General features: G+C 50.0%; 1 protein-coding gene and 1 long non-coding RNA gene across 2 annotated transcripts in view; one reads left to right on the top strand and one right to left on the bottom strand.

The window, feature by feature from the left end:
- Positions 1 to 14,288, top strand: part of LOC127482878 (uncharacterized) — a 51,336-nt gene extending 37,048 nt beyond the window's left edge. The window contains exon 3 of the long non-coding RNA XR_011388133.1: positions 9,768 to 14,288. This is a non-coding gene — a long non-coding RNA (uncharacterized lncRNA). The remainder of the gene's footprint in view (positions 1 to 9,767) is intronic.
- Positions 189 to 22,286, bottom strand: SIAH2 (siah E3 ubiquitin protein ligase 2). Its single transcript, XM_008266327.3, has 2 exons — positions 21,278 to 22,286; positions 189 to 1,699 (listed from the first exon to the last, which is right to left on the bottom strand). The coding sequence occupies exons 1-2, from the start codon at positions 21,713 to 21,715 to the stop codon at positions 1,142 to 1,144; spliced, it is 996 nt and encodes a 331-aa protein (XP_008264549.3). The 5' UTR covers positions 21,716 to 22,286; the 3' UTR covers positions 189 to 1,141.
- Between the last annotated feature and the right edge of the window lie 935 nt (positions 22,287 to 23,221).

Raw genomic sequence — 23,221 nt, 5'->3', positions numbered from 1 at the left:
TGAGATGTGAGTTTGGGCTCCAGTGCTGCCCCTGCCCCACACACCATGACCTCTGACAAATGGCTGCTTCCTCCTTTGGGGACAGAGCTGGCTCCAATCCTAGAGGGCATGATGAGGTTTAGTTGCACTTGCACACAGGAGCTGCCCAATAGTTACATCTTATCCAACTAGGAGAAAGGAGGACAACATTCATTTTTGGAAAATATTTATTACAAAACTAAAGTGAATGTGGCAAAAAAAAAAAAAAACAAACCAACACATCCCTTTAAATAGCAAGCATATGGTGTGTTTATAACGCTTTTCCAACTCTACCAACCTAGTCTTTCATACCAGCTACCATCAAGGAAGGCTGCTGGGAAGACAGGTCATCTGTGCTTAATCACGGAGAACTCTCATTGGCCATGCCTTTCCTAGGCAGCCCTCCCCAGACCCAAGAGTGACCAACCCCAGGAGTGTGTTCACGTGGATCTATAGCTCTATTTTTGAGGACAGGGGGCGGTTGGAGAGTGAAACAGTAGAAAGACCAACAGTATCAGCAGAGGGCAACCTTAAAGCACCTTTAAAACCTGGACCCTTGTGTCTACAGTTTAATCCTCAAACTTTACTATGTGACGAGACGGTTCCATTCATGGCCTCCCCCCATCACCATTTTTAGGATGAGGGTTCCAGATGATTCTGGTCAGCCATCCAGTTTGAGCGACTTGGTTTAAAATGCATGAAAACAGTTCCTACCCCTCAAAAGTAGAAGTCAGATTAAGGAATCTGTTGACAATCAATGTGCTTTTGTCAATGTGTAGGGACAGATGGAGGGAGGCAGCGGGAAGGTGCCTCCGCTTCCTCGTATCCTGGTCTGGGGAGCCCTGAGCCACCTGTCGCGTGTCGTTCAGGAAGTAAACACAAGTTAACAACGGAGTGACCTGACAGCACAGAGGAGCCTCCTGTTAACAGGCCAGCCCTCTGCATCCCCCTGTAAGGACCTCTGTCGGGATGGGACGCTGCTGGTCGACAAACAAAAAACACCGGCTGATGGCGGGCTCTGACTTGCGAAGACATATTGGCTAAAACATCTGTAAAAATCTTTATTAAACATAGAGCACGAAGCCCAGGTCATCTCAACGGTTTAGGAAAGCCACCCGGCGAATCAGGGGCAACACGTGGAGATGGTCACGTTGATGCCAAGGTTCCCGTTATCTGCAAAAAGATGCGCTATGGCTGTGTCAAAGACGAGGCAGTCGCTGTTCATGATGGCCGCGGACACGCCGTCGTGGATGGAGCGTGGCGTGGCCTCCCAGGTCAGTCTCCGCCGGTTCCCGTTCAACTCCAGTCTGTAGGCAAAGTTCTCAGCTTGCTTGCGGGTGCCGATGAGCAGGACGATGGCGAAAAACTGCTGGTGGCCTTCGTACTTCTCCTGTTTCTCCAGCACCAGCATGAAGTGGTGGCCGAAACAGGACTGCATCATCACCCAGTCGACAGCCCCTGGCAGGTTAATGTCTGTGGCTAGAAAGACGATGTCTTCTCCCTGAAGCGTGGTGATACTCTTGTGGGCGTGCATGAGATGGGACATCACGGCTTCCAGGGACCCCTGCCACTTGCAGGAGGCACCAGGACAAGGGCAGGAGTAGGGACGGTATTCACAGATGTCTTCGTGTTCTGGCTTCTCCGTGTGGTGCAGGGTCAGGGAGCAGCCCGTGGTGGCATACTGCAGAGACACAAAGAGAAACACTGAGTCCCAGGTCCTCTCCCCACTTCCCAGCATAGAAGTCCCTGTGACTATGTAGCCACTCAGGTTTCCTGGGCTTCCATTGAAGGTGGGCAAGGCACAAAGTCAACGGAAAGTGGAATTAACAGGTAGGATTATCTTGGTGCAAACACATTTGAAATCCATGCATAGCTTTTTCACAGTATGCATTTTCCATTAACTTTTTGAAAATCCCTGTATTTTTTTTTAAATTAAAGATTTATTTATTTGAAAGGCAGAGTGTGAGAGAGACAGAGACAGAGAGGGAGATCCTGTATCTGTTGGCTCATTCCTCAAATGCCGGCAGTCGCCAGGGCTGGGCCAGGCTGAAGCCAGGAGCCAGGAACTCCATCCAGGTCTCCCACATGGGTGGTAGAGGCCCAAGCACTTGGGCCATCCTCTGTTGCCTTCCCAGGTACATCAGCAGGGAGCTGGATAGGAAGTGGAGCAGCCAGGACTCTGACTGGCATACACATGGGATGCCAGTGGCTCAGGCGGTGGCTTAACACACTGGGCCAAAACACTGACCTGTATCCCTCTATTCTGAGCAAAATATCTAAGACTAAAAGTCTAACTTCCTGTTTACCATCAATATTGATATACAGAAAATCAAGAGCATTTCCTGAACCAGAAATATGCTGCTTTCCATTACCCCTATGGCAACACTGTTAAAAAGATGAGAACTAGGTTCTCTTACTATTAAACATCTCAAACAAAACTTTTGAATCAACCAGACCTTCCCTTCATTTTCCATGACATTTTTTTTGAAGAGATTAAGTGCTTGACAGTGGGTTGGGCAAGAATGATTACATGAGGATGCCTGAAAACCTCATGGAGAAATAGAATGAAGTTTGGGGTAGATGTTCAGTGCAGCAGCTGACGCTGCCTGGGATGACAGGGCCGTGTATCAGAGTGCACAGGGTCAAGTCTGTGTGCCAGCGCTGAGTCCAGCTTTCCGCTGATTCATGCCCTGGGTGGTAGCAGGTGAGGGCCCAGGTACTTGGGTCCCTGCCACCCATGTGGGAGACCTGGACTGAGTTCTTGGAGCCTGGCTTTAGCTTGGTCCAATTCCGGCTGTTGTGGGCATTTAGGGAGTGAGCCAGCAAATGGAACATCTCTCTTTCTGTGTCCCTTTCAAAAGAATTAAAAAAAAATATTTTGGTGCAAAAATGTTGAACGAGATGCACATACTATTTTTCATAGTATGCATTTTTCATGAACTTTTTGAAGAGTCTTCATATATGTGGACTTTAAACTTTCTTGTATCAAAATAAACTTCTCTTGAATTCAGCTTTCCACAAACTTTTGGAAGTACCCGCTTACTACCTGGACTCTTTGTGCACAAAGACAATTTTGAAGAGAGTGTACTTCTCTCTATTGTCCCCCCACTGCCCCAGGCTCAAGCTGGTGGCTGGCAGGCAGGCCAGGGGGAAGCCACCCTGTAGCTCCTTGTTCTTGACGACTGGAGTGACCAGGCCAGGACAGAGGAAGGCTGGAGACCCCTATACACTGCTGGAAACGTCACCTGCCTTCGATTTGAGGGCCTTTGCCCATACTTTTTGGGTTGAAAAAGCAGACAAATAAAAAAAAACACAGGCAAGAACTTTCAGTAGTGTGCTTGTGAGTTTGATTCCAGCCAGTGGAGGCAAAATGAGAAGAGCCTAACCCTCCTCCCAAAGCCTACAGAACTTTCCCAAGACCACTTCCTCAAGTTCAAGTGCACATCTGTTCACAACTACGTATGCTGGATTCCCACCACAGGCCCAAAAGGAAGGGAAACTAGACGAGTTTTCTGACACGGTCAATCTGTCCCTCTGACACTGCTTTCCTAGAGGAGGGACAAAACCTTTCCTCTCCCTTGCTCTTGAGTTGCCCTACCCAGTGGATAAATAGCACCCGCCAGGACAATAGTCCACACTGGAAGGAATTCAAGTTCTGCTCCCAGCCCTCACAAAAATGACAATGTTAATTCCTAGGTACCAGATGGAGATCAGCCCACAAGCAGATACTTGCCCAGAGTACAGTGCTGCTGTCTTGTAAAGAATTAAGAAACCTGAGTCACCTTTTCAGGTTAAACTAGATGTCAGTCTTCTACTCCTGGGCTGCAGGTCAGCAGGTGAACTGTCTGGCTTCTGTACTCGGATCCCGCCCTTTTCCACCGAGACATGAAGGCACCAAGTAAGGGAGGGGCCAGGTCCTTTTTCTAAGATGCTGCATCCAATTGCTAGCAAAACGAAACCCCCAAACCCTCATATCTGTGTTTGCTTCTCTTTACCCTGCTGCCTTATGTCATAATGCCCTTATAAACTTTTTAAAATTATATTTTATTTGAAAGGCAGAGAGACAAGCGGGAGGAGAGAAAGAAAGGAAAAAAAGAAAAGAAAGGAAGAAACAAAGGAAAAGAAAACAGATTTCCTCTATTCATTGATTCACTCTCCAAATGCCGGCAACTCCAGGAGTTGGGCTGGGCCAAAGCCAAGATCCTTGTTCTCAAACTGGGTCTCCCACGTGGGTGACTGGGATGCAAGCATCAACCCCTGCCCCCAGGGTCCACTCTAGTAGGAAGCTGAAATTGGGAGTGGAGCTGGGACTCAGTCCCACACAGTCTGATACGGGTTGTGAGCATCCCAAGCAGTGTCTTAACCGCTACATCAAATGCCTACCCCCTCCTAGGAGGGCAAACATCTATCCTGGAGGCAGGAATATTCTCTAGAATGTGCAGTATATAAATAATTCACACTGAAAAATTAAGAATGGGAAGCCTCCTATACAGGACTTATTTAAACATGTATCACTTTAAATCGGGTCTTGACAACAGACACTACTAGCTTTATAAATCCAAACAAAGATGACGTGCTGACATGCCAACGAAGCACACACACAGGCAGGCCCACTGCAGACGCGTCATTCACTACGTGAGTCACTCGCTCTTCACCGTGGTCACCGAGATGCCATGTGTGAGGCCTACAGTGGATCTGAAACCACGTCCAGAAGTGCATGGAGGACAGTGGCATTTTAAGAATCTCCATTTCCTCTATTCTCCTTTATAGCCAGGGGCCTTTTCTCTTTAAAAGCCAGGTCTTTGGGTCTGACTGTTGCCTGACAAGCTCTTTCTGCGGCTAACCCTGTTAACTGCATCGACCTCCATCCCTCCACTGATGGCGGATTTTGCCACTCTCACTGGGACACGCTGCGGAGTGGGGGACTCTGGCCAGCTCCAGGCTCTGTCTTTCTCTAGATGGTGCTCTGCTTTCCTATGTGGCTGCTCAAGTCCACTGCTCTGGCTTCCCGGCTGATGATCCAGGGCGCAGAGATGAGCTCCTGGGCCAGGGACATTCCGATTACACCTGACAATCACTGCCTCTACCTGGAATAATTGGCGACTTTGTATCAACCAGGCCCTTTTTCCTCCCAGACAGTGGTGGTAGCACATGCTACGGCCAGTTCAAGACCACCACCTACTGTCTACTGTTGCAACTGCTGGCCCTGGAAGGTTAGCAATACTGCTCTGATTCTGGAGACAAAAGAACTAGTGTCACTAGAATTCACTCTGGCTCTTTCCTTAAGGCCAACACCAGCACAGAATATCCTTGGGACTTCACTCCTGTTAGTTATGGCCCGCATTTCTGTATCAGCACAAGGTTTCTACTGAGTCAAGTTTTGCCATAGACTATGTCTATTCCAAGCACCACTTGGATGTAGGGTGCACGTTACATCTCAGTTTCCCCTTCCGAATGAGGCCGTATTACAGAGAAGCTGCTCCCAAGAACCCCGTTACAAACTTTAAGTAAGTCAAATTATAATGCATTTTTTAAATAATTTTTTATTTAAAAGGGAAACAGACAGATATATAGATATCCCATCTGATGGGTCACTCCCCAGATGCCAAAAGCTAGGCTAGGCCAGACCAGAGCCAGGAGCCAGGGACTCAATCCAATCTCATATAGGTGGAAGAGACTCAAGTACTTGAATTGTCACCTGCTGCCTCTCTGAGTGTGCATTAGCAGGAAGCTGGAACCCAGAGCACAGCTAGGACTCGAACCCTGGTACTCCAATGGTTAAGAAGCACTTTATCCCCTGAACCCAATGCCTGGCCCCAAATTCTGATCTTTACAGATGACTTTATTGCTAGCAACATGGAGGTACTCAGCACCTTCTCCACACCAGATACCAAGTCACAGCTGTGGAAGGGGCGCACCAGCCTGCATTCTACTCGGGAAGAATGGCTCAAAGAGACTATGGCAGCTTGCTCTGCCCTCACCTTCCCCACCCGAAAGCAGATTATAATCTTGAACAGAAATTGTACAGTTGTTGACTTTGCCGATGAGAACGGCTTGCTCATGTTTTTGAACCATGGGCTAATTTTGAAAGCATGGGTGTAAAAAATGCAATCAGAGGGAACTAAATTTATTTACCCCAGTGTATTTATACTTCGTGTTTCTTCTTTAAAAGGCCTGAAAAAAACAAGTTACCATTAACTGTGTTTAAAATCCAGTTTGTGGCTAGGGATATAGAGACCGCTGATGGTCAGGGTGGGTGAGGCATTTCTGCCTGGAGTTTTTTCTTTCTCTCTCTCACGTACACAAACAAACACACACGCCCTCTTCAGACACAGCCAAGACCCAGCCCAGGGGCTCGCAGCTTCTCTGACTGCCACAGGCTCTCAAGATCCCGACCTGAAGACGTTTCAGAATGGGTTGTTTACCACAGCTGCCCAGAAGCGATCCCGGGAACAAGATGAACTTGGGCGAAGGGCAACACCGGAACGTACAAACTGTACCCCTTCCCAGAGCCTCCAACCGCCCCACATTCACCAACTCAACGCTGACAACAAATGTTTCTCTTCTTGCAATCATTTTAGAACCGTTCCCATCCCAGCAGTGGTATTTATATTCTGAAGTATTTGGTTTGCCTTACAAGTCCCACATTCAGCTCTTCCTTCAAGCCAAATACAGGGAAGAGGGAACCTGCCCAAATTACACCAGCAGAAAGGGTGCTGCCTGGCTTCTGTGTGGACGATGACCTTGTGAAAACAGAGCCTGCTGCCGCGGCTGTGACTTAGGTGAACAGCTCTGAACGCCTTAGGTGCTCACTCTCTTTTCTGAACAAGCTGAGCTCTAATGCCAACCTCTCCCTTCTCTCTGCATCCCGGGTACGGGAGTGTCTTCCTGCACCCTCATGCCACTTTCATGATGACTGGTTGGAGACGGTCTCCACAAAGAAAAGACCTAAACTTGACCCAAACCCTCAGCATCCCTGGGCCCCACGCATGCTTACAGGAGTCTTGGTTCGGGGCTCCCATTCAGGGACCAGAGAGAGGGCTTCACACGGTCTGCAAATTCTCTAAGCCTGCATAAAACTCTCTCTGTGCCTCCGAGTGGCCAGGGCAGATCCCACTGGTCCCTGGCCCTGGATTTGTGCCTTCTTGAAAAGCTCCAAAGGTTTCTGAGGCTTGCCAGGGCTGTCTTAGAGCACACAGAGGGCACCAGCTGTGGCTCCTGCCCTTGCAGCCTCTGCAAGGGCCACGCACTGCAACGATAAACAACCCAAATGTGGAGGCCCCCTTAGCCCCGATTTCATTCCTGTGGTTTCAGTTACTTGCTGCCAACAGTGGTCTCAAAATATTCAATGGAAAGTTGCAGAAGCAAACCATTCACAAGTTTTAAACTACACGCCCTTCTGAGCACCGTGATGAAATCCCTGAGTGGGTCATCCCCTTGGTCGGGGTCTCCATGCTATATCCACTGCTGGCCCCGTATTAACACAGTGACGGCCCAGGAGCCTCCTTCTGATGTACCACAGAGGGCCCACAGCAGCGAACGCCACACCCCAGTGCCTGCACCATCCAGCTCCCTTCAACTCAGGCTGTGGGCACTGTATCGGCTGACATGGACACAAGGGTGACAGTGTATTTTGTAAGAAACAGACTACATTCACATAGCTTTTCCTTCAGCACGTTGTGACAGTTCTATTCTACTCCTGCTCATCGGTCACCGTGCATACTTTACAAAGCAAACTTTATCCTAGATGTGCTCAGCAGAGGAAACACGCACATGTAGGGTTTGGAACTACCCAGTTTCAGGCATCTGCTGGGGAAATCTTGGGACGTAGCTCTGGCTACGAAGTGGAAAACTGTACATCAGTGATACCGCTGTAAAAGCAGGAGGGGCCGGCTCAGGAGGAAGGGGTAAGGACAAAGCGGACTGCAGCTGGAGCTGCTCCAGTTCATTCTGGTACAGGGTGAGTGGAGGAGACAGTGGGGATAAGACGCCTTGGCCGACAAGTCGGTGTATCTCCCCGGCTACTAACCGTCTGGGGCCCCTCACTCCGTTGCGGGGCTGTGCTGTGCACTGGGGGATGTCTGGCAGCAACTGTGGCCTCTATGCATTAAAGGCGGTAGCAGCCGCTCTTGACCCTCAGCTGTGACAACCAGAAGGGCCTCCAGCCAAGGCCAAATGTCTCTTAGGGGACCAAACGGCCCCAGCGAGGACCACAGATGCTGCTTCCCATGACTGACAGAGCCTGGCTTCCAGGCAGCCACACTGCCAGCTGCAGGAGGGGCTCATGCCAGCGACCAGGTGCAGCTGGTCCCTGCCCAGCCCAACAGGCACCAGCAGGGCCCCTGGGGAGCGCCAGCCCCGACACACACCAGTACTGGATCCACTGCAGACCAGGAGGTAGACCAGAAAGCCAGTTCCACCCATCTTACTGCCTAACACACCTGGAGCCCAGCCCCATGTCCCTCAGAAACCAAAGAACCCACGTTTTGAGAAAAAGGAACAGCGGTGATTCCCACTGGCTACCCCCACACCAAGCCCCAGCCCACAGACACCCGGCCTTTGAAGGAGGCTCCAACAGTGGCTTCTTCCTTGGTTGGCAAGGAGCACACCAGCCCTTGAGGTGCCACTCCTTAAGGAATAAGGTGGCAGCCACACCTCTCCCCGCAGGATCGGGCTGCCGGGCCCTCCCCACTTTCTGTGGCACCTGGCAAGAAGGTCCCGAGGTTTCGCTTTTCATCCTCTGGCGAGGGCTCGCCCCACCACATGGGAAGAAGGGGTCAGAGGAGTTGTGTGTTTGGGCCGAGGAGGGCTTTCCTGGTGGCGCCAGGCTCTTAGCTGTAGCCCGTTGTTACCGAGACGGCTCCTGCTGGCTCCGTAGAGAGCAGCCCTCCAGTGTGTTCTGGGACCTGCTCACAGCTATAAACGAGATTGCTCCCTAGGGAGAGGATCTGCTCATCCCGCTTAGTTTTAAGTCAACCTCTCCAAGGAAAACACACACACAGAAGCTCAAAGCTAAAGAAGGATTCGAGGAGGGGGAAAACGGCTCAGCAGGACATGAAACGGAGAAATGTTGAAATCGTATTTCTGACTTGTCTTGAGAAACTTCACGTTGCTCAAAAGTCGTGTGCAAACACGTTCTGCCCCAAAAGGCAATGCGTGACCTGGTGCCTCGTTTTTATGTCTCTGCAGAGAGCGGCAGGCAGTTCCCATTCTTATCCTACATACAGGATTCGAAGGTTGTATTTATGTTGGAATTGGGGTAAAGTGTTTCCCTTCTTTGACATAGGAACCCTTTATGTACAAATACATACAATGAGATACGTCAGAGCATAAATACAGGGCACCTGTTATTTCCCTAATAAACACAGTCACATTGTATTTGTTTAGGCAATGAGTATATAAGCAAAATAACCTTTCTTAGGCAGGGTGTGAGGGAATGGTTTGGAACAATTCATTTAATCTATTTAATTCAACCCCATTCCACGCAATTCAAGGATAATTTACTGGACCGTGGCCGCCAACACTCAGAGGCACCAGATGCACACTCCTCTCGGGGGACCACCCTCCCTCGATCGGCTTACCTCCTAGGAGACAGCTGAACTGTACGAGCAAAGTATCTGCCAGTGCCTCACATGAGAACATCTCAAGAAAACAAAGCACAATTCATATTTTGTTGGTGATGCTCATATCCTTTTGGACAAAATCCAAGAAATGACCTTGTCTCAACAGAGTCCTCTTTTTGTCCACAGACGCTGTAATGGTCACAAAATGCATGTTGATGGCAAAATGAGATCCGTGACCCTGGCCTAGGAAACCAAAAATTGCTACGAAGGACGTTACTGGGGCAACAGCTGAAATTTGAGCATGGTCTGTGGATTAGATAATAGTATCTAGTGCGTGTCAAGTTTCCTGATTTTGATAACTGTACCGTAATTACATGAGACAATGTCCTTGTTTATAGGAGAAACACTGTGAGGTATGTAATAAAAAAGGCAAGAGCTTGCAGTTTATATTCACATGGTTTTAAAATATGAGAGGAGAGAGCACAAATGATAAAGCAAAGGGGGGGGAAGAAAATAGTGGGGAATCTTGATAAAGGCTCTTCAGAATTTATTTTGGAGTCTTACTGCAACTGATGTGTAAGTCAAGGCATAACAAAACAAAAAATATATTAAAGAATCATTAAATAATCCCAGGACTGAGTTGGTATATTTATCCTTTATTTGATAGAAATTTCTCATGCAGAGGTAGCTGACTGAATTAAGTTGCATCAAGTGTTTTTCTAAGAAAAAATAGTCTTATATCTCTACAGGTCAAAGCAACTCAAGTTTCATGGTGCTTCTTTGACTCTAGGCCCTTTGAAACTTTTAGTGACTTGGTACAAGCTTGCAATGAAGACATGGATTGTTAGAAGAACCAGCACTTCTTTGGCCCCCAGAGAAGACACAGCGTTCTGCAATGTCCTCTGATCCTTCTGACAAAGTCTGGCCACCGCAGGCTCATTATCGACCACCCACAGTGGTCCAAGGTCAATGCCTATTGATCCCAGACTCCATGGGAAAGATGAGCTCTGGGAGTGAGATTTACCCAAGCCCCCTTTCTCTTACACAGGTTTTTTTTTTTTCCCTTTCTTCTAGCACTAGGGAGGTGAACACAGAAAGGGAAGCCGAGTTCTATGAGTTCAAGTGGAAGGCTGAGTCCCTGACAGTCTACTGTATGAATGACCGGCACATACTTAGCAGGCTAAGGGTTGGAGTTTCTATCTTCTCAGTATTCTTGAGACATGTTCAACGGAAGTTGCAGCTAAACCTAGTATAGGTAAACTTACATTTCAGACAGAAGTCACACATAATCTTACCGTTCTTTCAAAGGACTTTTAGCGATTTATGGTTGTTCTTTCATGATTAAAAATCTCCACCTATGCCCGAGACACTACTGAACAATCACAGGTTGCTTCCCAGTTTATTTATGAGTTTATTAATTTTGTTTATTGATTCGCTGATTCATTGCTTCTTGCCCTCACAATATTTGCTGATAAATGAATACATGTTAGTTCTATCTGCAGAGGACTGAATGTTCTCTACCAGGTTAATTTATTATGAGCAGTCTTACTGTGGAACTTCCCAGTAAAAAAAAAAAATGCAACAGACCTTGAAATCATCTAAGAAAAATGTTATTTTGTTTTGTTTAGGCACTGTGAATCTGGTGAGAGTGTTCTTTCTTCTGAAATCTTACGCAGATCAGGAACCAGCCGGGTGTTGTCCTTTTGCTGGCTTGAAATGTTTGTAACCACTTGATTAGAACTCAAGGACATGGTGTCCTGTGTGCCCTTGAGCCTCCCAGTCACCTCTGCCTGCGACTCACCTCATGACTATTGTTAACAGTGTGTAAGAGACACAAGCACATCCAGAATTGGCCATGGGAGTACAATGATGCTAGCACTCACTCTTACTTGCACCTGTCTAGCACCCTTCGGCTAAGAAGAAGCTTAGTGTATTTTCACCTAAATGGTGAATACCTCACCTCCCGTACAAGGCAGGGCCCTGAGACAACTGTGAATGCATAGACAGTAGTAACACAAGACAAGCTGACTGTGCCCCAGAGCTGGCCAACACTGTCACCAAGCAGTGGTCACACTAGAAAACACTTTGCACACCCTCTGCTGGGAAGGTGGTTCTAGTTAAAATCTTGGGCTCAAACATTCACCCACTTTGCCTGCGAGGAAGGTGACAGTGCACCCGTTGCACATAGCTTTCTTCCTCAGTGGTGGTCTCTGTGGAAGACTCCTGTGTCAGAAATCTGAGACCGTCCTGCCCCGAGGGGCAGGTGGCTCTGGTCTTACAGACTCCCTGGGCTGGCTAGGGTTTACTTTCCCTCTTAGCAACTCCACACAGAAGTCCACTTTTGACCACGTTATGTTTCTCATCTGCCCGCAGCCAGAGTTGGCAGGCAACTGCACGCTGTCTGCGAGCACCAGTTTGGCGAGATCCCTTGAGAGGGCAGATCCAGGGCAACACAAGCACTGGGACGGGAGAGCGGGCGGGAGCTGCAGCCTCTTGTAGGACCGTTCCCCGCCCAGCAGTCACTGTTACTCCGGGACAGCTCTCCAAACAGCCTTCTGGCCCTCAGCAGTCTGTCTTTCTCAATCAAAGCGGCCGAATTCACAGATTCGCAACTAAGACTCCATGCCTTGCTTAGACTCCCCTTCCTCCAAGAAATTACCTGCAGCTCAGATATAACTGTGCTTCTTGTATTTTACCTGGCCACCCCGATTAAGAGGGTCCTGCCTTGCCACACGGGGGAGCGGGAGCGGGGAGGGGTGTCCGCAGGAAGGGCAGGAGGCTGTAGTGGAAAAGACACAGCAGGGGTAATAACAAGGCCCAGGTTGCAGTTGCTGCCCCCCGAACTTGCAAACTGCCTGATGTCGGGCAGATCCCTCAGGAGGCACGCTAACCGCATCCCACCTCCTTTGGAGAGCCAGCAGGCGAGCAGCGTCCTCTGCAAATGGCGCCGCTGGCCTCCCCACATAACCTCCTCAAGAGCTTGCATCCCTTCCTCTCTCACGGACCGCGCATGCCCCGAGTGTTAGGAAAATGGCGCAGTTTTATCTATGGCACGATCTACACCCTGATTTACATCCTAGGCCCTAGCCCCACGCCACCATTGCTGGAAGCCAGGTGGCCATGTGGCCCAACCACTGGCGTCAAGCTCCACCCTCTTTCTAATGGGATTCGCTACTCCTGCTTCCCTGCCTGCCCTCCAGCAAAGTTTTAAAAGGACCTGCTCCTGAACACAAGGCTCTCTCTCTAGCCTCCTCCTCTACTCTCTTCTCTCCTGCTCACTCACTCTCACCTCTCCTGCTCACTCTCTCGCTCTCTTCTCTCCTCTCCTCTCCTGCTCGCTCTCACTCTCTCCTCTCCGTTACACTCTCCTTCTCTCTCCTTTTTCCCCTCTTCGCCCCTTCCCTCCAGCCTGCTGGTTTTCCCCAATAAACCCTTTCCCTTACTCCGGTGTTTGGTGTGTTTTGTGACGGCCTAACACTGTGCTTACCTGTGTCCCAGCAGACACAGAAGGCTGCGAGTGGAGGCGACTGGTTTGGGAAGGACTCGGCCTGGGGCTGCAGGAGACTCCAGGCAACAGTGGGTATGCTTACAAGTTAGTGGCGGCAGTGGCCAGTTCTGGCCTGAGGTTCCATTAGAGAGAAAAGGCAGGCAGCAGCCTTGAGGAAAGCGGAAAGGGTAACACTCAGTGTTGGTGATGCTGGGAAGAAATGGGTACTCAGCTGTAAATGATTCCAGGAATGAAAGCAATTGGCCTGCACTAGCTGAAGCTTAGATTTCTGCCTATATATACCCTCTGGTTCTATCATCCAACTTCTAGAAATATTGGGAAGTACTTATTTTCTTATGCACATAGATTCAATTACAACAGTTCTTTTTTCCTTTTTAAACCGCAGTCAGGAGACAAAACACCTGAGGTGGGTGTCTGCTGCAGCTGCTAGGGATGCCTGCGTCCCTGTCGGAGTGCCTGGTTTGAGTCTTGGCTCCTCCACTTCTGATCCGGCTTCCTGCCAATGTGCACCAGGGATGGCAGCAGAGCATGGCTGAAATATTTGGGTCCCTGCCACCCCTGTGGGAGACCTGGATTGAGTTCTACGCGGTGCCTGCTGACTTCAGCTTGGCCCAGCCCTTCTGTTGTGGGAATTCAGGGAGTGAACCAGTAATGGAAAATCTCTCTTTCTCTCTGCCTTTCAGATGAAAAAACAGAAATTTAAAAAATAAAAAAAGCAATTTAAAAGGCCATAAACAGAAACTAGATTAAATAACTAGTACTGATATACTGATAGGGAACTACAATACTATGCAGAGGTTAAACAGGACTTTCAAAGGAACATGGATCAGTGTAGAAAAGCAGACACAATGTGCTAGGTGGGGGAAAACCAGGTCATGATGCAATGTGTACAACAGGATTCCCGCTGCACCTGCTTTGCTTTTCTTTCTTTTTCCAAGTGAAAAACTCCAATGATGTAGAGATGAGTTTGCAAGGATTATATGTAAAATGTTATAGTTGTTTTTTTTTTTTTCCTGGGGAAGGTGTTTATAGAGACTTCTAATGTTTTTAGCACCTTTTATATGTTCTATATTTAAAAATGAACAAGCTTTAAAATGCATGTATTTTGTAATATTGCTTAACCTACCCAAGTTTTCCCTTTTAAAAGCATTAAAGAAATGGGGGCAAAAAGTCTCATCACTGAAAAGCCAGAGTCAGGGACATCTTACACAACTCTATGAAATTCTGTGGGAGGAAAAAAAGCAGGATTCCTTTTTCTGTATTTCTTTTTTTTTTTTTTTAAGATTTTATTTTTTATTTGAGAGGCAGAGTTACAGACAGTGAGAGGGAGAGACAGAGAGAAAGGTCTTCATTCCATTGGTTCACTCCCCAAATGGCCGCAAAGGCTGGAGCTGCGTCTGTCTGAAGCCAGGAGCCAGGGGCTTCTTCCAGGTCTCCCATGCGGGTGCAGGGGCCCAAGCACTTGGACCATCTTCCACTGCCTTCCCAGGCCACAGCAGAGAGCTTGATCGGAAGAGGAGCGGCCAGGACTAGAACCAGCGCCCATAGAGGATGCTGGCACCACAGGCGGAGGATTAACCTACTGCGCAATGGTGCTGGCCCCGTCTGTATATCAAGTTTATGCCTGGACTTAACCTTAGACCTTGGCTATATGTTCTCGGTCTGCTTCTAACTGTGCACATATATTTAGTGCCAGGGCACTGCTGATGCTAACAACCCTACCATCATTCCATGTTGCCAACAAACCATGGTGACTTGGGTGGGTTTGCAGGGGTCACCAGCTATGCACAGTGGGGACAGAGTAGATATCTGGACCAACAGCATGGCCAGGGCCTGTCCTTGAATCTACGAGAGTAGGAGGGAGCCCAAAGACCTATCTTTATGAATTCAGAGGTTGATGAGAGCGCACAGGCCCACTCACTTAACACAGGGGTATGTGCCCCAAACAGACTCTGTGGTCTAAAAATCATCACATAACATCTTTACCCAACTGGAAATGAAGAAAACAGGTTTCTAATTTTCAGGAAACTAGTAGAGAAAGATGGGCATCTGGGTGAAGGTGAACTTCTGTCTCTCCTAAGCTTTAGCCAGCATACCCTACAACTTCAAGGTACAGTTAGGAAAACTTCCTTTTTTCCTTTCAGAGGTATCCAGAGCAGAGCTACATGCAAATATTCCAGGCAGGACCATGGCTGTGCAACTCACCAGCAACCCACAGCAGCTGGTTCAGGAAAAGCATACCTACTATGAACCCCTATTGCCTCTGAATAAGAAATGCCCTGTCTCACAAACCTTGCCAGGTGCACAAGGAAGTCTTGCTCTTAAGATCTTTTACAGTGAGGTCTTTCTTTGTCCCACTTTCTATGGGACTTCAAAACACAGAATGGGAGGAAGCAATCCAATCTCAGGCTGGTATTTTATAGGCCAGACCTGCTGCACCATTAGTGAGCCTCCATTCTGGTTGTAGGAAGGATCCACTTCAACAAACCTGATGTATGCCAGCTCCAGGTCATGATGACCTGTGCCCCGCTGTGTGTAGAATCAGCATTAAACCTCAGTACTGCTGTATAACACATTCCAGCGCTTCTGTTCTTAATTCCATAATGAAAAGCTGTACTGTCAGTTTTCTTTAAAGTCTTGAGCCTCTTGTCCTTGCCAGCTCATTCTTTGCTTCTATGGACCAGCCTGGTCAGTCGCATGAAGCAGAGAGGAGTGCAGGGACAATTTCCAAAGGAAATGTTGTTTGGAGGCTGTGAAGAGATCCCAGACACTGTTTCTGCTGACTGGCTAGTCTTCAGCCTTCTAGGTGACCACCCATCACCATCCAGCCACCCATACTACTCATCTTCTGTCTGATGTCAGAAAGCAGAACCCTCCACAGCACTCAGAGCCTAATCTCACACACCACCAGCCATGTGGCTCCATTCTCTTTAATGGATGGACAACCAGGCTCACAGAAGTACAGGACTGGATGCAAAGCCAGCACCAGAACCCAGTTTTTCTGTCTCTTGGCTAGAATTTTTTTCCCTGGGACCACCTGCTAGATTGTAAAATCTTAGAGTAAGAAAGAATGTTGGTATAATCATTGAGTCCAACCCTCTGGGCCTAAAAAAGAGACTGACTGGTACCAAGTTAAACCTCTAATCACCAGGATGACAGTTCAGGTCTCCTGATGGTTAGAATAAATATTCTCTTGGCAAAAGAAAGATGAAAAGAAAAGCTACAAAAATCACCTATGGTTGGGCCCTATCGTGGCCGCAAAGTTCAGATAGGAGTTCAATGAGAACCAGATCAGAGGCTCTGTTCTGGCAGCTGGAACTTGGCCCATATGTCTGGTTGGCCTGTAAGTGCTGGCTGTGAACTTGAATTAGGCTGGCGTGAAGGGGAAAAAATTGAGATGTTTAACACAAAAAGATCCAGATTCCTGGATTTCTTGAAAAACTTTGAAGGTTCGGCATGGCCACATGCGCCCCTCACTCCTATCAATCTGCTGCGGCTGAGCCAGGGCTGCCCTCTTCGGAGGTGGTACCTGATCTCTACCCATGGTCTCCATTGCCCTGAGGCCCTTTGTCAGATGCCCCCCGCCCCCTTGGTACTAGTCCCTGCTGGTATTTTTATAGTTGGTCTCACTGGACTAGAGGAAGCCAGCCAGAGGGTCTTTTAAACTCTTCACTGTGCTGTCTGACCTGACTTGGTTTTTGGGAGGAAAAACAAAGCAACATGATCACAGTCTAATCACAGGGAAGACTTGGCTGGCTAAGGCTTTCCAATGCAATGATTATTTGGAGATATTCTAGATGTACTAGAAACTTTCAGAGAAGACAAAGAAAGTAGAAAAGAAAATTGTATCACAGTAGATAGGCTAGAGTGGTTTAGCACTTCCCACAGATGTGGAGAGAAACAGTTGGCTAGCATCAGAATATTCTGTTGAGTGGTAAAATATACTGTACTGAAATATGTGTCAACCTTCACTTTCCCCTACGCCTACACTCCACCAAGGTGGGAGGGGGGAGCCCGAGACAGAGGTACAGGATGTCAAAAAGTTCCCAGGTATGAGATAAGTCATAGGATAGACTAAAACTACCCCAGGTGGAAGACAGCCATGCTGCTTACAAAAGGAGACCTGAGCTTATAATACACAGGTACCCTGTGTCAAAGGTGCTGGCAGCACTCTGGCCTTCAATAGTGGCCCTACACCTGTGTAAGGTGGCTATTGGCAAAACATCCACTGTTGGACAGGTCGGCTAAAGCATGACCAGTTCAGACTGGGATGAAACTATCAGGTCTGTGACCGCTCCACCACCACCTGCCTATTCCACATGCCCTACAAAATTCTTGTCAGTGAATTTCATAGTTAACATATAGGTTGTCCTATTGGGATGGTTCCACCAGAGGCCCATCTGGTGAACTCACCCAGGCAGATGGTTTTATTACTGGTGTCAGTCTTGAGTTATGACGTGGGGCCTTTTTGTATAAACTCAGATTCAAAATTCGCTATGTTGGGGCCGGCGCTGTGGCTCACTTGACTAATCCTCCACCTGTGGTGCTGGTACTCTGGGTTCTAGTCCCAGTTGGGGCGCCGGGTACTAGTCCCGGTTGCTCCTCTTCCAGTCCAGCTCTCTGCTGTGGCCCAGGAGGGCAGTGGAGGATGGCCCAAGTGCTTGGGTCCTGCACCCGCATGGGAGACTGAGAGGAAGCACTCGGCTCCTGGCTTCGGATTGGCGCAGCGCCGGCAGTAGCGGCCATTAGGGGAGTGAACCAACGGAAGGAAGACCTTTCTCTCTCTCACTGTCTATAACTCTACCTGTCAAATAAAAAAAATTCGCTATGTCATAAGGAATAATACAAAGGATGTCCAGGTCCGGGATGCAGGTTCACAGACTGGCCTGCTTCCTAGTTGTGTGGCTAGACAAGTCAACTGACACTGAACCATTCTACAGGTGTGGTTCTGTTTAGTGACAAAAGCGCAAACTAATAAAACCTGGTCGGCATAAAGTAGTTAGCGACAGCGGCACCCAGTAATGTCCCACAACACCACTTTTTTTTGCATGGGACACTGGACACGACAGGTCCTTCGAAGTCCAGAAGTTTGACCCTTCTTTTACAGATGATGAAATCACGATGCCCACAGGGCTCTCAGGCAAGCAGGAGCAGTGCCCGGCAGCTCTGGAGACCTGGGCCCTGGAACTTTACCCAACATTGGCTTGCTGGCGTGAGCCAGCTCACGAGAGAGATTCTGAGAACTGGTAGGGACAGTGACATGGCAGTTCCTATAATTTCCAGGAACCTCAAACTGCGAGCCAACGGGCTAGCTAGCTACACAGATTTCCCTGGTTTTAAGTTTGACACAGTGGGTCAGGTGTTTGGTGCTATGGTTAACACACTGCTTGGGATGCCCTTGTCCCATATCTGAGTGCCTGGGTTCAAGTTCTGACTCTGTTTCCAATTTAGCTTCCTGCCCTATTAGGCAGCAGTAATGGCTTAGGGACTTGGGTCCCTGCCACTCATGTGAAAAATCCATATCGGGTTCCTGACTCTTGGCTTCAGCCTGATCCAGCCCCAACTGTTGTGGGTATTTGGGGAGTGAACAAACAGATGGAAGACCTCTCTGTCTCCATCTCTCTCTGCCTTTCAAATAAATAGTAACTAAATAAAATTACAAGACATAAGCGTAACACAGGCCTTACTGTTCCCCATCACGTCTCATTCTCTCACATCTGATTCTCTTACACAAATATGTCTTGATTGCCTGCTGGGCCTCTGTATATATCCAAGTTTAGTTTATCTATACTGCCAGGCCGAGTTGCCCTACCAATAGCTTGGATTACTGGTCAACCAAAGATGAAGCATGCACACTTCAACTTTATAAATTCTCTCTCTCTCTCTCTCTCTCTCACACACACACACACACAGTGACCCCACGATAATGTTTGAAGCCTGGTTTCTGGTCTGTAGGAGAATGGCTGACCCTTTTTAATTTCAGCTTGCCAAGTGATGGCTTTGCCAAACTGCATTCTTATAGAGACTTGGAAAATCAATGATTTATAAAAAAAGGCTTACTATTCCTGATTCCCAAGAGAACCACTCTTGAAGAACGACTTCACTCGCCTGCTACACATTAGGAAAGAGCATATGCTTCAACAGGAACCACAGTTCTAGATCCAGAAACTGCACCTCCACGCTCCATGCATCATGTTACCACGGTTTTCTTCTTTTTCTCTTGGGACCAACATAATTCTCCCATGGTTGTGTTTTAAAATTAAATTTTGAACACTGACATATCAAATGTTCACGTGTGAAATAAAATTCTGTCAAAGCCAATTCTTCTGTTAGCCGCTGAAGGTTTAGACCAGGGATGGGGAATGGCCTGCCCATGGGCCCTATAAGGCCCTTGAAATCACTCAGTCTGGCCCCACCAAGGCAAAACCAGGTGGGACTCAAAAATTCAATAAAACTATAATAGTCTGATTTTTAGGCTGATAATTTTGTGTGGCCCGTGAATGATGTTATAAATATCCAACACTCTTGGCAGAGAAAAGATACCCCACCCCTGCAGAAAAGTGAAAGTATGAGACAGTGGCTCCCCAGAAATCCCATGGGGCATACTCCTACCCCCATAACACAGACACACACACACCTCAAACATAAGATACCCACTCTATGTCAACTATCACCCAATCTTCTTTAATCACTAGGCTGCCACACTCTTCACTCCCCTAAGAAAGCTATGAAAGTATTTTATTTAAATTTTATGAGAAATGAAGGGCTGAGGGAGGTAGTGTGCATTATATGAAGGACTGAAAGCAAAGTAACTTATTAAGCTTGCAAGAAACCCATCGTCCAAACCCTGATTCAAACCCTTATTTGAATATGCTATTTTAATCCTGATTTGTTGCAGGGCAGGAGACCAAATTAGATCACTCATTTTACTGATGTGAGTTCCAAGTCTGAATTCTCGGGTGGATTATTTTTAATTTAAAAGTGAGTTCTTGCCCTATAAAAAAAATAGTACCAAAGAGATATGCAAGGCAGCCTAAATGGCCAAAGAGGCAGAACAGTTAACTTTTAACAGCATTATTTCCACTTCTCAGTTTAGAAGACTAACTTTATGGTCTAGCTCTAGGTTCAATGATTATAGACAGGTAAGTGTGTGAAACTGCTCCTGGGGATTCTAAAGTAATGGCCGTAGACAAACAGATGTTATAATATGACCACACAATGCACTACTATGCAGCCATTTCAAGTGCATTAAGGTTGGGCTAGGCTCAGGCATTAAACAGCATGTGATAGCATCAATTAAGAACACCAGGTTGCAGAAGTCATTTTTGGAGCAAAATTTATGTGTGGGTATTAAAAACTCCTCGGCCACACACACAAGGAGGGCTCTATATTTAGCTGTGAGGATGCATAGAAGCATGGTTTAAAAAGTCTTCCCTCACCAAACCCAACGCTGATGGGAAAGGAAGGGAGGGGTCTTGGTCTTTCTGGACTTAACTTTTCTGGTCTGTGGTTTGGTAACTTAAAAAAAAGTAATAATAACATGCTGGGCTTCAAAGACTGTAACACAGCTCCTAGGAGCCCTTGTCAAGTTCCCAGTCGGCCTCGTTTTCACCCTGTTCAGTACAAAAACGCAGCCACAACTCCTCAGTCCCGGGGAAGGCCAGCAGAGGGGAAGGCGTGGCTTGCAGGGCTTTCTGGTTGCAGGAGGAAAACAGGCTCGGGCGCCCTTTTTTTAGCTACACTCCCGGGAGCTCCCACGTGTCAGGGGTGTGCAGACCGGGGGCGCGGGGCGCATGAGGAATCCTGTACGAGCGCTGCCAAGCCGAGTGCTGGTAAATGCTGCCTTCAGCTCGCCCATTTCCTCCCTCCCCGGTCCCCACGGTGAGCCACCCAGTTCAAGTTTTACTTGGGCGGCCCAGCCGTACCGAGCACACCCGAGCACATGTCGGCTGAGGACGCAGGCACAGGGCACGGAAGGCTAGGATGTGTTCCCACCAGCAGCGAGAGGGCCAATCCTTCTGGGTTCAGTGTCCGGGCAAATGTCAATCAACCCAGAGTGACTCCCGAAGTGGACAGGCCGGCTCGGGGGAAGAGTGGACGTAGGGTAGACACTGCCCCCCCCCAACCCCTTCAAACAAGAAAGATGCCCCCCACCTCTCAGGGCCTGCCGACAGGTCCCCGGGCTTACCTTGCAGGGAAACAGGACCGCCGAGGCCACCTTCTCCATAGCCAGGTTCCTGATGCTGGGCGTTAGGGCACCCCTGCACGTCGGGCAGCAGCTCAACTTCTGGCGGCATTGGTTACACACCAGGTGCCCGGCCTGGCACTGCAGGATGGGGGGCAGGACATAATCAAAGCAGACCGGGCACTCGAAGAGCGAGGTCAGCTCGTGGTGCTGCGGGGACACCGGGCCGGCCCCGCCGCCACCGCCACCGCCGCCGCCGCCGCCGCCGGGGCCCGAGATCACCGCCGCCGCGGCAGGCACCGCGGACGAGCCGGGGCCCGCAGCCGAGATGGTGGCGGCGGCCGGGGGCGCAGCCGGGGACGGAGCGTGCTGGGGCTGCGGCGGCGGCTGCTTGCTGCAGGGTTTGTTAGCGCTGGGGCCGGTGGAGGACGGGCGGCTCATCGCGTTCGGAGCCCACCATGGAACTGCGGGCGCCTGCCTGCCGCGGGGCCGCCCGGGTCAAGGCGGTGCGCGCCCCGCGGGCGGCAGGCTCCGGGGCAACGCCACGGCGCCCAGCCCCCGGACCGGGCAACGGCGACGGTCGGCTCTCGGCAGGCGGGCGGTGGGCGGGTGGGAGATGGGCTGGGCCGCGCCGACGCCCTCCGCGGCCCCGGGCGATCCGCACAGCCCTGTGCGTCCCACCCGGCGCGGTGCCTTCCTCCCTCCCGGCGGCTTTCGGGCCCCGACCCCGAGCGGCGCGCAGAACCCAGCCCAGCAGCTTCTGGAGCGGCCGCTGACGCAAGCCCCGGGGGCGCGCGCGGACGTGACGCCTGGACACGTGTGCGGCCGCCCAGGCGCGCGGGGACTGGCAGAGCCACCCTGCGCCCCGGCGCGGGCTCCGCCCGGTTCCAGCTGGCGGCGCAGGGGGCCGCCCAGTGCGGGCGCTTCCTGCTTGGGGCTGCAGGGAGCACGCCCCGCTCGCCCCGGCCGCCGCCGCCGCCGCGCGGGGTCGCGGTTCCCGGTCCGGGAAGGAGGGCCGACCTCCGGCGTCCCGTGGCCACACCCCGGGTAGCCCAGCCGTCCCGTTCCCCACCCTCAAACCACAGGGGCAACTTCGGGCGCGCGGGGGCGTGGCCGGTGGGCGGGCCGGCACGCGAGCTGGCGGGGCGGGGCGCGGGCGCCGGGGACATGTCGGAAAAACCCAGAGGTCCTCTTCCCTCGGTTGAGTCACCAGCGCGTGGGGGAGGCGTGCGACGCAGCCCGCCGGGCTGTCGCGCTTGGAACGCGGGGTCGGGACCAGGGGCTCGGAGGGGGTCTGCAGCCGGCACCGGACCTAGTGCTGGACTGTTAAGGCCGGGGTTGGGCTACTCGGTGGTCCTGTCTCGAGGGGTGGACAGGAAACCCCCCCCCCCCCTTATTCAGTGACCAGCTGACGGGGAGGATGCCTTGGTGACCCGAGCATCTTTAATTTGCATAGCAGTTCGGGGGTGGGGTAGCGTAGGCTAAAGCAGAGTTGGAGATCATCTAGGGTGCGTCGTGAGGCTCAGGAAGACTGTGGGCGCTGCGTGAGGACCGGCCTCGCCGCGGAAGCGATTCTGGAGGCGTGGCAGCCCGGCGTGAACCCCGTGTTCGTTGAATGGTTAAGATGTGCTTCGGGTTAAATTACTTTTGTGCACACTTGCTTGAGTCAAGGGAACGGGCTGCTTAGTTGGGAATTGGGTAGTCTTTGTGGGACAGAGGTTAGAACAACAGGTTGTCAACTGGGTGAAAAATGGTGCCTGTGTCCTTGATGTCTGTGGCTTTGGGCAAGTTCTTTTTTTGTTTGTTTCTTTTTTTTCTTTTATTTATTTGAAAGAGAGTTACAGAGAGGACTTCCATCCGCTGGTTCACTCCCCAAATGGCCGCAACGGCTGGAGTTGCGCTGATCCGAAGCCAGGAGCCAGGAGCTTCCTTCTGGGTCTCCCCACG

This window comes from Oryctolagus cuniculus, chromosome 4 (genome assembly GCF_964237555.1).
Source record: "Oryctolagus cuniculus chromosome 4, mOryCun1.1, whole genome shotgun sequence".
Classification (NCBI taxonomy): Eukaryota; Metazoa; Chordata; class Mammalia; order Lagomorpha; family Leporidae; genus Oryctolagus; species Oryctolagus cuniculus.
This window is presented reverse-complemented; position numbering and strand designations above follow the sequence as displayed.

Excerpts from the sequence above, each read along its gene's own strand:
- SIAH2 (XM_008266327.3), bottom strand. The coding sequence starts at position 21,715 with ATGAGCCGCCCGTCCTCCACCGGCCCCAGCGCTAACAAACCCTGCAGC. Across the intron at positions 1,700-21,277 it reads CGGTCCTGTTTCCCTGCAAG|TATGCCACCACGGGCTGCTC; the intron begins GTAAGCCCGGGG and ends GTGTCTCTGCAG.